Consider the following 14,634-nt stretch of genomic DNA (forward strand, 5'->3'; position numbering starts at 1 on the left):
ACTACTCTATTCCTCCCTACCCTACTTTACCCAACTCTACTCTTCCCACCCTACCCTAATCTACCCTGCTCTACCCTGCTCTACCCTGCTCTACTCTACTCTCCTCTACTCTGCTCTACTCTACTCTACTCCACCCTACCCTACCCTACCCTACCCTCCCTACTCTACTCTACTCTACTCTACTCTACTCTACTCTACATTACCCTACTCTTCTCTAACCTACCCTGCTCTACTCTACTCTAACCTACTCTACTCTACCCTACTCTACCCTACCCTAACCCCACCCAAACCTACCCTACTCTACTCTACTCTATCTTACTGTACTCTACTCTACTGTAATCTACCCTACCATACTCTACCCTACCCTACTCTACTCTATTCTATTCTATTCTACTCTACTCTATCCTACACTACTGTACTCTACCCAACCCTACTTTACTCTACTCTACTCTACTCTACTCTAATCTACACTACTTCACTCCACCCTACCCTACCCTACTCTACTCTACTCTACTCTACTCTACTCTACTCTACCAACCCTACCCCACCATACTCTACTCTACTCTACCCTACTAATCTCTACTCTACTCTACTCTACTCTACTCTACTCTACCCTCCCTACTCTACTCTACTCTACTCTACACTACCCTACTATACTCTAATCTACTCTGCTCTACTCGACCCTACCCTACTCTACATTACCCTACTCTTCTCTACTCTACTCTACTCTACTCTACTCTACTCTACTCTTCTCTACCATACCCTACTCTACTCTACCCTACCCTACTCAACTCTACTCTACTCTACCCCACCCTACCCAAACCTACTCTATCCTACTCTACTCTACTCTACTCTAATCTACCCAACCCTACTTTACTCTACTCTACTCTACCCTACTCTACTCTACTCTACTCTACTCTATCTTACTCTACTCTACTCTACTGTAAATACCCTACCCTACTTTACTCTACCCCACCCTACCCTACTCTACTCTTCTCTATTCTATTCTACTCTACTCTATCCTACTCTACTCTACTGTAATCTACCCTACCCTACTTTACTCTACCCTACCCTACCCTACTCTACTTTATTCTATTATAATCTACTCTACTCTACTCTATCCTACACCACTCTACACTACTTTACTCTACCCTACCCTAATCTACCCTACCCTACCCTACTTTACTCTACCCTACCCTACCCTACTCTACTTTATTCTATTATAGTCTACTCTACTCTACTCTATCCTACACCACTCTACACCACTTTACTCTACCCTACCCTACCCTAAACTACCCTACCCTACTCGACCCTACTCTACCCTACTCTACACTACTCTACCCCACCATACTCTTCCCTACCCTACTCTACTCTACTCTACTCTACCCTACTCTACCCTACTCTACTCTACTATACTCTACTCTACTCTACCCCACCAGACTCTACCATAATCTACTCTACCCTGCTCTAGCCTACTCTACTCTACTCTACTCTACCCTACTCTACTCTACACTACTCTACTCTACCCTACCCTACCCTACTCTACTGTACTCTACTCTACTCTACTCTACTCGACTCTACTCTATTCTATCCTTCTCTACCCTACTCCACCCTACTCTACCCCACCCTACTCTATTCTACCCTACCCTATTTTACCCAACTCTACTCTACCCACCCTACCCTACTCTACCCTGCTCTACTCTACACTACTCTACCCTCCCTACTCTACTCTACTCTACTCTACTCTACTCTACTTTACTCAACTCTACTCTACTCTACTCTACTCTATTCTACTCTACTCAACACTACCCTACTCTACTCTACATTACCCTACTCCTCTCCACCCTACCCTGCTCTACTCTACTCTACTCTAACCTACTCTACTCTACCCTTCTCTACTCTACCCTACTCTTCTGTTCCCTTCTCCACCCTACCCTACCCTACCCTACTCTACTCTACTCTACTCTACTATATCATTCTCTACTCTACCCTACCCTACTCTAACCTACTCTAATCTACACTACCCTACTCTGTTCTACTCTACTCTACTCCACCCTACCCTACTCTACACTACCCTACCCTTCACAACCCTACCCTACTCTACTCTCCCCGACCCTACTCTACCCTACTCTACCCTACCCTACCTTACTCTACCCTATTCTACTCTACCATACTCTACCCTACTCTACACGACTCTACCCCACCCAACCCTACCCTACTCTACTCTACCCTACTGTACTCCTCCCAACCCAACCCTTCTCTTTTCTACCCTACTCTACTCTACCCTACCCCACCCTACCCTACCCTACTCCACCCTACCCTACTCTACCCTACTCTGCTCTACCCTACTCTTCCCTACCCTACGCTACTCTACCCTACTCCACCCTACTCCACCCTACCCTACTCTTCTCTTCTCTTCTCTACACTACCCTTCTCTACCCTACTCTACTCTCCTCTCCTCTACCCTACTCTACTCTACTCTACTCTACTCTACCCTACTCTACTCTACCCTACTCTACTCTACTCTACCCTTCTCTACCCTACCCTACCCTACTCTACACTACCCTACTCTACCCTACCCTACTCTACACTACCCTACTCTACCCTACTCTACTCTTCTCTACTCTTCTCTTCTGTTCTCTATCCTACTCTACTCTACTCTACTCTACCCTACCCAACTCTACACTAGCCTACTCCACCCTACCCTACTCTACTCTACCCTACTCTACTCTACACTACCCTACTCTACCCTATTTCTACCCTACCCTACTCTACTCTACTCAACTTCACTCTATCCTACCCCACTCTACCCCACTCCACCCAACCCTACCCGACAATACTCTACCCTACACTCTACTCAACTCTACTCTTCTATATTCTACCCCACCCTACCCAACTCTACCCTACCCTACTATACTCTACTCTATCCTACACTACTCTACACTACTCTACTCAACCCTACCCTACTTTACCCTACCCTACCCAACCAAACTCTACCCTACTCTACCCTACCCTACTCTACTCTTCTCTTCTCTACCCTACCCCTCTCTACCCTACTCTACTCTCCTCTACCCTACTGTACTCTACTCTACCCTACTCTACTCTACCCTTCTCCACCCCACCCTACCCTACCCTACCCTACACTACCCTACTCCACCCTACCCTACTCTACGCTACCCTACTCTACTCTACACCACCCTACTCTACCCTATTCTACCCTACTCTACTCTACTCAACTTCACTCTATCCTACCCCACTCTACCCCACTCCACCCTACCCTACCCGACCCTACTCAACCCTACTCTACTCTACTCAACTCTACTCTACTATATTCTACCCTACCCTACCCTACTCCACCCTACCCTACTCTACTCTACTCTATCCTACACTACTCTACCCTACTCTACCCTACCCTACCCTACCCGACCCTACTCTACCCTACTCCACCCTACCCTACTCTTCCCTATCCTACCCTACTCTACTCTACACTACTCTACCCTCCCTACTCTACTCTACTCTACTCTACTCTACTCTATTCTACTCTACTCTACTCTACTCTACTCTACTCAACACTACCCTACTCTACTCTACTCTACTCTACATTACCCTACTCCACTCCACTCTACCCTGCTCTACTCTACTCTACTCTACTCTAACCTACTCTACTCTACTCTACCCTACTCTACTCTACCCTACTCTTCTGTTCCCTTCTCTACCCCATCCTACCCTACCCTACTCTACTCTACTCTACTCTACTATATCCTTCTCTACTCTACCCTACCCTACTTTACTCTACTCTACTCTACTCGCCTCTACTCTTCTCTTCTCTATTCTACTCTACTCTACTCTACTCTACCCTACCCTACTCTAACCTACTCTAATCTACACTACCCTACTCTGTTCTACTCTACTCTACTCGACCCTACCCTACTCTACACCACCCTACTCTTTTCAACCCTACCCTACTCTACTCTCCCCGACCCTACTCTACCCTACTCTACCCTACCCTACCAGACCTTACTCGACCCTATTCTACTCTACCCTACTCTACCCTACTCTAACGACTCTACCCCACCTAACCCTACCCTACTCTACTCTACCCTACTCTACTCCTCCCAACCCAACCCTTCTCTTCCCTACCCTACTCTACTCTACCCTACTCTACCCTACCCTACCATACTCCACCCTACCCTACTCTACCCTACTCTGCTCTACCCTACTCTTCCCTACCCTACGCTACTCTACCCTACTCCACCCTACTCTACCCTACCCTACTCTTCTCTTCTCTACCCTACCCTTCTCTACCCTACTCTACTCTACTCTACTCTACTCTACCCTACTCTACTCTACCCTTCTCTACCCTACCCTACCCTACTCTACACTACCCTACTCTACCCTACCCTACTCTACTCTACCCTACTCTACTCAACACTACCATACTCTACCCTACTCTACTCTACCCTACTCTTCTCTTCTCTTCTCTATCCTACTCTACTCTACTCTACTCTACTCTACTCTACCCTACTCTACTCTACCCTTCTCTACCCTACCCTACCCTACTCTACACTACCCTACTCTACCCTACCCTACACTACTCTACTCTACCCTACTCTACTCTACACTACCCTACGCTACCCTATTCTACCCTACCCTACTCTACTCTACTCAACTTCACTCTATCCTACCCCACTCTACCCCACTCCACCTTACCCTACCTGACCCTACTCAACCATACTCTACTCTACTCAACTCTACTCTACTATATTCTACCCCACCCTACCCAACTCTACCCTACCCTACTCTACTCTACTCTGTCCTACACTACTCTACACTACTCTACTCAACCCTACTCTACTCTACCCTACCCTACCCTACCCAACCCTACTCCACCCTACCCTACCCTACTCTTCTCTTCTCTTCTCTTCTCTACCCTACCCTTCTCTACCCTACTCTACTCTACTCTACCCTACTCTACTCTACCCTTCTCCACCCTACCCTAGCCTACCCTACCCTACACTACCCTACACTACCCTACCCTACTATACTCTACCCTACTCTACTCTACACCACCCTACTCTACCCTATTCTACTCTACCCTACTCTACTCTACTCTACTCTACTCTATTCTACTCTACTCTACTCTACTCAACACTACCCTACTCTACTCTACTCTACATTACCCTACTCCACTCCACCCTACCCTGCTCTACTCTACTCTACTCTACTCTAACCTACTCTACTCTACTCTACCCTACTCTACTCTACCCTACTCTTCTGTTCCCTTCTCTACCCTATCCTACCCTACCCTACTCTACTCTACTCTACTCTACTATATCCTTCTCTACTCTACCCTACCCTACTTTACTCTACTCTACTCTACTCTCCTCTACTCTTCTCTATTCTACTCTACTCTACTCTACTCTACCCTACCCTACTCTAACCTACTCTAATCTACACTACCCTACTCTGTTCTACTCTACTCTACTCGACCCTACCCTACTCTACACCACCCTACTCTTTTCAACCCTACCCTACTCTACTCTCCCCGACCCTACTCTACCCTACTCTACCCTACCCTACCAGACCTTACTCTACCCTATTCTACTCTACCCTACTCTACCCTACTCTACACGACTCTACCCCACCCAACCCTACCCTACTCTACTCTACCCTACTCTACTCCTCCCAACCCAACCCTTCTCTTCCCTACCCTACTCTACTCTACCCTACTCTACCCTACTCCACCCTACCCTACTCTACCCTACTCTGCTCTACCCTACTCTTCCCTACCCTACGCTACTCTACCCTACTCCACCCTACTCTACCCTACCCTACTCTTCTCTTCTCTACCCTACCCTTCTCTACCCTACTCTACTCTACTCTACTCTACTCTACTCTACTCTACTCTACCCTACTCTACTCTACCCTTCTCTACCCAACCCTACCCTACTCTACACTACCCTACTCTACCCTACCCTACTCAACTCTACCCTACTATACTCTACACTACCCTACTCTACCCTACTCTACTCTACCCTACTCTTCTCTTCTCTTCTCTATCCTACTCTACTCTACTCTACTCTACTCTACCCTACTCTACCCTTCTCTACCCCACCCTACCCTACTCTACACTACCCTACTCTACCCTACCCTACACTACTCTACTCTACCCTACTCTACTCTACACTACCCTACGCTACCCTATTCTACCCTACCCTACTCTACTCTACTCTACTCAACTTCACTCTATCCTACCCCACTCTACCCCACTCCACCTTACCCTACCCGACCCTACTCAACCATACTCTACTCTACTCAACTCTACTCTACTACATTCTACCCCACCCTACCCAACTCTACCCTACCCTACTCTACTCTACTCTGTCCTACACTACTCTACACTACTCTACTCAACCCTACTCTACTCTACCCTACCCTACCCAACCCTACTCCACCCTACCCTACCCTACTCTTCTCTTCTCTTCTCTACCCTACCCTTCTCTACCCTACTCTACTCTCCTCTACCCTACTGTACTCTACTCTACCCTACTCTACTCTACCCTTCTCCACCCTACCCTACCCTACCCTACACTACACTACTCTACCCTACCCTACTATACTCTACCCTACTCTACTCTACACCACCCTACTCTACCCTATTCTACTCTACCCTACTCTACTCTACTCTACTCTACTCTACTCTACTCTACTCTATTCTACTCTACTCTACTCTACTCTACATTACCCTACTCCACTCCACCCTACCCTGCTCTACTCTACTCTACTCTACCCTACTCTACTCTACCCTACTCTTCTGTTCCCTTCTCTACCCTTATCCTACCCTACCCTACTCTACTCTACTCTACTCTACTATACTATATCCGTCTCTACTCTACTCTACCCTACTTTACTCTACTCTACTCTACTCTCCTCTACTCTTCTCTATTCTACTCTACTCTACTCTACCCTATCCTACTCTAACCTACTCTACTCGACCCTACCCTACACCACCCTACTCTTTTCAACCCTACCCTACTCTACTCTCCCCGACCCTACTCTACCCTACCCTACCAGACCTTACTCTACCCTATTCTACTCTACCCTACTCTACCCTACTCTACACGACTCTACCCCACCCAACCCTACCCTACTCTACCCTACTCTACTCCTCCCAACCCAACCCTTCTCTTCCCTACCCTACTCTACTCTACCCTACTCTACCCTACTCTACCCTACTCCACCCTACCCTACTCTACCCTACTCTGCTCTACCCTACTCTTCCCTACCCTACGCTACTCTACCCTACTCCACCCTACTCTACCCTACCCTACTCTTCTCTTCTCTAGCCTACCCTTCTCTACCCTACTCTACTCTACTCTACTCTACTCTACCCTACTCTACTCTACCCTTCTCTACCCTACCCTACCCTACTCTACACTACCCTACTCTACCCTACCCTACTCAACTCTACCCTACTCGACTCTACACTACCCTACTCTACCCTACTCTACTCTACCCTACTCTTCTCTTCTCTTCTCTATCCTACTCTACTCTACACTACGCTACCCTATTCTACCCTACCCTACTCTACTCTACTCAACTTCACTCTATCCTACCCCACTCTACCCCACTCCACCTTACCCTACCCGACCCTACTCAACCATACTCTACTCTACTCAACTCTACTCTACTATATTCTACCCCACCCTACCCAACTCTACCCTACCCTACTCTACTCTACTCTGTCCTACACTACTCTACACTACTCTACTCAACCCTACTCTACTCTACCCTACCCTACCCAACCCTACTCCACCCGACCCTACCCTACCCTACTCTTCTCTTCTCTTCTCTACCCTACCCTTCTCTACCCTACTCTACTCTCCTCTACCCTACTGTACTCTACTCTACCCTACTCTACTCTACCCTTCTCCACCCTACCCTAGCCTACCCTACCCTACACTACCCTACTCTACCCTACCCTACTCTACTCTACCCTACTCTACTCTACACCACCCTACTCTACCCTATTCTACTCTACCCTACTCTACTCTACTCTACTCTACTCTACTCTACTCTACTCTACTCTACTCTACTCTATTCTACTCTACTCTACTCTACTCAACACTACCCTGCTCTTCTCTACTCTACTCTACTTTAGCCTACTCTACTCTACCCTACTCTTCTGTTCCCTTCTCTACCCTATCCTACCCTACCCTACTCTACTCTACTCTACTATACTATATCCTTCTCTACTCTACCCTACCCTACTTTACTCTACTCTACTCTACTCTCCTCTACTCTTCTCTATTCTACTCTACTCTACTCTACTCTACCCTACCCTACTCTAACCTACTCTACTCGACCCTACCCTACTCTACACCACCCTACTCTTTTCAACCCTACCCTACTCTACTCTCCCCGACCCTACTCTACCCTACTCTACCCTACCCTACCAGACCTTATTCTACCCTATTCTACTCTACCCTACTCTACCCTACTCTACACGACTCTACCCCACCCAACCCTACCCTACTCTACTCTACCTTACTCTACTCCTCCCAACCCAACCCTTCTCTTCCCTACCCTACTCTACTCTACCCTACTCTACCCTACCCTACCCTACTCCACCCTACCCTACTCTACCCTACTCTGCTCTACCCTACTCTTCCCTACCCTACGCTACTCTACCCTACTCCACCCTACTCTACCCTATGTGAAAGAAGCACGGTGGCTAGGAAAAACTCCCTAGGAAAAACTCCCTAGAAAGGCCAAAAACCTAGGAAGAAACCTAGAGAGGAACCAGGCTATGAGGGGTGGCCAGTCCTCTTCTGGCTGTGCAGGGTGGATATTATAACAGAACATGGTCAAGATGTTAAAATGTTCATAAATGACCAGCATGGTCAAATAATAATAATCATAGTAGTTGTCGAGGGTGCAACAAGCACGTCTGGTGAACAGGTCAGGGTTCCATAGCCGCAGGCAGAACAGTTGAAACTGGAGCAGCAGCACGGCCAGGTGGACTGGGGACAGCAAGGAGTCATCATACCAGGTAGTCCTGAGGCATGGTCCTAGGGCTCAGGTCCTCCAAGAGAAAGACACAAAGAGAGAAAGAGAGAATTAGAGAGAGCATATTTAAATTCACACAGGACACCAGATAAGACAGGAGAAATACTCCAGATGTAACAGACTGACCCTAGCCCCCCGACACATAAACTACTGCAGCATAAATACTGGAGGCTGAGACAGGAGGGATCAGAAGACACTGTGGCCCCATCCGATGATACCCCCGGACAGGGCCAAACAGGCAGGATATAACCCCACCCACTTTGCCAAAGCACAGCCCCCACACCACTAGAGGGATGTCTCCAACCACCAACTTACCGTCCTAAGACAAGGCCGAGTATAGCCCACAATGATCTCCGCCATGGCACAACCCAAGGGGGGGCGCCAACCCAGACAGGAAGACCACGTCAGTGACTCAACCCACTCAAGTGACGCACCCCTCCCATGGACGGCATGGAAGAACACCAGTAAGCCAGTGACTCAGCCCCTGTAAAAGGGTTAGAGGCAGAGAATCCCAGTGGAAAGAGGGGAACCGGCAAGGCAGAGACAGCAATGGCGGTTCGTTGCTCCAGCCTTTCCGTTCACCTTCACACTCCTGGGCCAGACTATACTTAATCATAGGACCTACTGAAGAGATAAGTCTTCAGTAAAGACTTAAAGGTTGAGACTGAGTCTGCGTCTCTCACATTGGTATGCAGACCATTCCATAAAAATGGAGCTCTATAGGAGAAAGCCCTACCTCCAGCCGTTTGCTTAGAAATTCTAGGGACAATTAGGAGGCCTGCGTCTTGTGACCGTAGCGTACGTGTAGGTATGTACGGCAGGACCAAATCGGAAAGATAGGTAGGAGCAAGCCCATGTAATGCTTTGTAGGTTAGCAGTAAAACCTTGAAATCAGCCCTTGCCTTAACAGGAAGCCAGTGTAGGGAGGCTAGCACTGGAGTAATATGATAAAAATGTTGGGTTCTAGTCAGGATTCTAGCAGCCGTATTTAGCACTAACTGAAGTTTGTTTAGTGCTTTATCCGGGTAGCCGGAAAGTAGAGCATTGCAGTAGTCCAGCCTAGAAGTAACAAAAGCATGGATTAATTTTTCTGCGTCATTTTTGGACAGAAAGTTTCTGATTTTTGCAATGTTACGTAGATGGAAAAAAGTTGTCCTTGAAACAGTCTTGATATGTTCTTCAAAAGAGAGATCAGGGTCCAGAGTAACGCCGAGGTCCTTCACAGTTTTATTTGAGACGACTGTACAACCATCCAGATTAATTGTCAGATTCAACAGAAGATCTCTTTGTTTCTTGGGACCTAGAACAAGCATCTCTGTTTTGCCCGAGTTTAAAAGTAGAAAGTTTGCAGCCATCCACTTCTTTATGTCTGAAACACAGGCTTCTAGCGAGGGCAATTTTGGGGCTTCTCTTCTCTACCCTACCTTTCTCTACCCTACTCTACCCTACTCCACCCTACCCTACTCTTCCCTATCCTATCCTACCCTACTCTACTCTACTCTACTCTACTCTACCCTATCTGACCCTACTCCACCCTACTCTACTCTACCCTACTCTACTATACACTACTTTACTATACCCTACCCTACCCTACCCTACCCTACCCTACCCAACACTACCCTACTCTACTCTACTCTACTCTACTCTACTCTACTCTACTCTACTCTACTCTACTCTACTCTACCCTGCCCTACTCTACTCTACTATATTCTACCCTGCCCTACTCTACTCTACTCTATCCTACTCTATTCTACTCTACTCTACCCTACTCTAGTCTACTCTACTCTACTCTATCCTACCCTACTCTACCATACTCTACTCTACCCTACTCTCATCTACTCTACTCTCATCTACTCTACTCTACTCTACTCTACCCTACTCTACTCTATCCTACCCTACTCTACCCTACTCTACTCTACCCTGCTCTAGCCTACTCTACTGTACTCTACACTACTCTACCCTACTCTACTCTACCCAACTCCACTCTACCCAGCTCTCCTCTACTCAACTAACTCTACCCTATTCTTATTTTCTCTCCACTCTTCTCTTCATCCTAGATAGGTCATCTATGCTATGTCAGGTTTGCTTTATCTGTGGACCTTAGTGTTCTGTAGTGATAGTGATATGCTCAGTTAATCCTGGTCCCAGTCTCCTGGATTCTATTGGAGATCACTGTTGAACTAGAGAGTCAAGTACATCCTGTATACTATACATACAGTCAATGATCTCCTTCTGTAAACTGAAGATGAGGCGCTCCACTCAACTCCATTCTGTAATCATAATGCCAGTCAAATCATCGTCTATGTATTGAAGCGCTATTGGGTTGTAGTTAGTAATGCCTTTTCCATCATGGTGGTATAACTGAGAGGGATGTAGCAATGTCCTCTGTTTGGCGTGGTTCTCACAAGTTGTGTATGCAGAATCCTGTGTCTATGTGTGCGTGAATATTTGTGAAGGGTGTAGAGCTCAGAAGTAGTTTACCATTGACCTCTATGATAGTAATGTATTTTCAAGGACTGAGAGTATCTGATTGTATCTCCACTGACGGAGAACACGTTAATCTACTCCAAACTAATACACTCGGATCAGAGAAATCGTAAGTTGATACTGTACCAACGTCTCCCTGTATTGGTTATCCTGGATGTCTTCTAAGTCTTAGTGAACTAAATAGGCTTGCTGATTGGTTCTACTGATTGATGTCAGTGTCCACTGTCCTGTGGTGCTGAAGGTACCTCTGTATTCATTATTCTCCATGCAGGAGCGACTGGCCATCTGGCATTTGCCCGAAATGCCAGATGGTCTGGTCAAATTGTTCGCTTTGTCAGAAATTCCAGAGACGATTTCTGCTCCCAGTCTGCCCCTGCCTCTGTGTCTTCTAAGTCTTCTCAGTAACAGCTAAATAGTCTTCCTGGTTCGGCCCATTTGTCTTCAGCGATTCTCCCAGACAGTGGGGAATGGCTGCAATTTAGATGGCTGCTGTCCATCGCTGTACATGGTGCTGAAATCTCAGATGAGAGGAGGTAGAAGAGGAAAGGAAAAGAATGCTCTTCCTTTTGATGTGATTTAATTGTATTCATCTCTCTCTCTCTCTCTCGCTCCCTCTGTTTCAGTATTCTGTATGCAGACATCGTAGGGTTTACTAAGCTGGCTGGTGACTGCTCACCAGGAGAACTGGTGCACATGCTCAATGAATTGTTCGGCAAGTTTGACCAGATAGCCAAGGTAACGTCACACGCATGCATAAGAATGACACACACACACACACACACACACACACACACACACACACACACACACACACACACACACACACACACACACACACACACACACACACACACACACACACACAGAGTAGTACGCTCACAAATGCCCTCAATCACTGTGTATGTGCACCATACTACATAACGGTAGTTGTTCTTGTGCGTAATATTGTACATCCGTGGGAAGTTTTCTCCCTTGCTGATCTGTCTCCTGTGTTTTCTCGAATGGAGTGTTGGCTGTTGATTCATGTCAGTACAACTACAGGGCTACACACGCACGCACACGCACACACACACACACACACACACACACACACACACACACACACACACACACACACACACACACACACACACACACACACACACACACACAGATACACACTGCCTAGTGCCCCAGAAATGTGGTTGTTATATAATATAGACGGAGGAGTTAGGATGCTTGAGCATTGCTGTAAGCAGCCTAACATCTAGTGGGAGTGTGTTTTGGGTCATCGGTGCGTGTGAGAGAGGTCATTAGCACGTGTAGGTGTATGGGTTCACTAGGGATGCACACCAATACAGTTCCTCAGGCTATGCAAAGTTCATGCAAGGTTGATAAAAAGCTTATGGTTATTTGCCTAATCTTTGAACTACAGATGTAGGATCTTAGTTTTCTACAGGAGGAAATAATGCTGCTGAAACAAGAAATGTGAATTACTGTTTTTGTATGGGTTGATACATTTATTTTATGGCAAATTAAGTCTGAGATTTTAAAGTGGAAATTACAAACTTTAGAAGCCTTTTTAAAACCTCAAATACACTACAAGTTTTGAGCAACAAAATAATGATCAAATTAAGGTCCTACATCTGTACAGGTCATCTTTTGATTTCAACTTTTTTAATATTTTATTTATTTATACAAAGTATGTTTTTTTTCTGATTTTGAAATTCTCTCTCGCTCTCTTTCTCTCTCTCCCTAATTATCTCTGTCCATCTGTTGCCCCCTCTACCTACTCCTTTCCCTACTACCTCCCTTCTCTCTCCCTCTCTCGCCACTCTCTCTCCCTTTCTCTCTCTCTCTCTCTCTCTCTCTCTGCCACCCCCCCTCTCTTCTCTCTCCAGGAGAATGAGTGTATGCGTATAAAGATCCTGGGTGATTGTTACTACTGTGTATCAGGCCTACCAGAGTCTCTTCCCCACCACGCACGCAACTGTGTCAAGATGGGACTGGACATGTGTGAGGCCATCAAGTAAAACACCAGCTCTCTGCTTCCACACACACACACACACACACACACACACACACACACACACACACACACACACACACACACACACACACACACACACACACACACACACACACACACACACACACACACACACACACACACACACACACTACCACATGCACCCATGAAAGTGAACTGTATTTTGGGGTGATCAGGGGTGTATTTATTCCGCCGATTCTGTTAAAACGTTTCTTAAATGGAAGGAAACGGAGCAAAAAGGGATATATATAAATACACTGCTCAAAAAAATAAAGGGAACACTTAAACAACACAATGTAACTCCAAATCAATCACACTTCTGTGAAATCAAACTGTCCACTTAGAAAGCAACACTGATTGACAATAAATTTCACATGCTGTTGTGCAAATGGAATAGACAACAGGTGGAAATTATAGGCAATTAGCAAGACACCCCCAATAAAGGAGTGGTTCTGCAGGTGGGGACCACAGACCACTTCTCAGTTCCTATGCTTCCTGGCTGATGTTTTGGTCACTTTTGAAAGCTGGCGGTGCTTTCACTCTAGTGGTAGCATGAGACGGAGTCTACAACCCACACAAGTGGCTCAGGTAGTGCAGCTCATCCAGGATGGTACATCAATGCGAGCTGTGGCAAGAAGGTTTGCTGTGTCTGTCAGCGTAGTGTCCAGAGCATGGAGGCGCTACCAGGAGACAGGCCAGTACATCAGGAGATGTGGAGGAGGTCGTAGGAGGGCAACAACCCAGCAGCAGGACCGCTACCTCTGCCTTTGTGCAAGGAGGAGCAGGAGGAGCACTGCCAGAGCCCTGCAAAATGACCTCCAGCAGGCCACAAATGTGCATGTGTCTGCTCAAACGATCAGAAATAGACTCCATGAGGGTGGAATGAGGGCCCGACGTCCACAGGTGGGGGTTGTGCTTACAGCCCAACACCGTGCAGGATGTTTGGCATTTGCTAGAGAACACCAAGATTGGCAAATTCGCCACTGGCGCCCTGTGCTCTTCACAGATGAAAGCAGGTTCACACTGAGCACATGTGACAGACATGACAG

At 46.9% G+C, this 14,634-nt stretch overlaps 1 protein-coding gene across 2 annotated transcripts in view; it reads left to right on the forward strand.

The window, feature by feature from the left end:
- Positions 1 to 14,634, forward strand: part of LOC106570343 (adenylate cyclase type 2) — a 94,152-nt gene that overhangs the window by 38,310 nt on the left and 41,208 nt on the right. For both annotated transcript variants that reach the window (XM_014142541.2, XM_014142542.2), the window contains exons 6-7: positions 12,180 to 12,291; positions 13,437 to 13,564. In XM_014142541.2, the coding sequence (XP_013998016.1) occupies positions 12,180 to 12,291; positions 13,437 to 13,564 (240 nt within the window). The remainder of the gene's footprint in view (positions 1 to 12,179; positions 12,292 to 13,436; positions 13,565 to 14,634) is intronic.

The sequence above is a fragment of the Salmo salar genome, chromosome ssa14 (assembly GCF_905237065.1).
Source record: "Salmo salar chromosome ssa14, Ssal_v3.1, whole genome shotgun sequence".
Taxonomy (NCBI): Eukaryota; Metazoa; Chordata; class Actinopteri; order Salmoniformes; family Salmonidae; genus Salmo; species Salmo salar.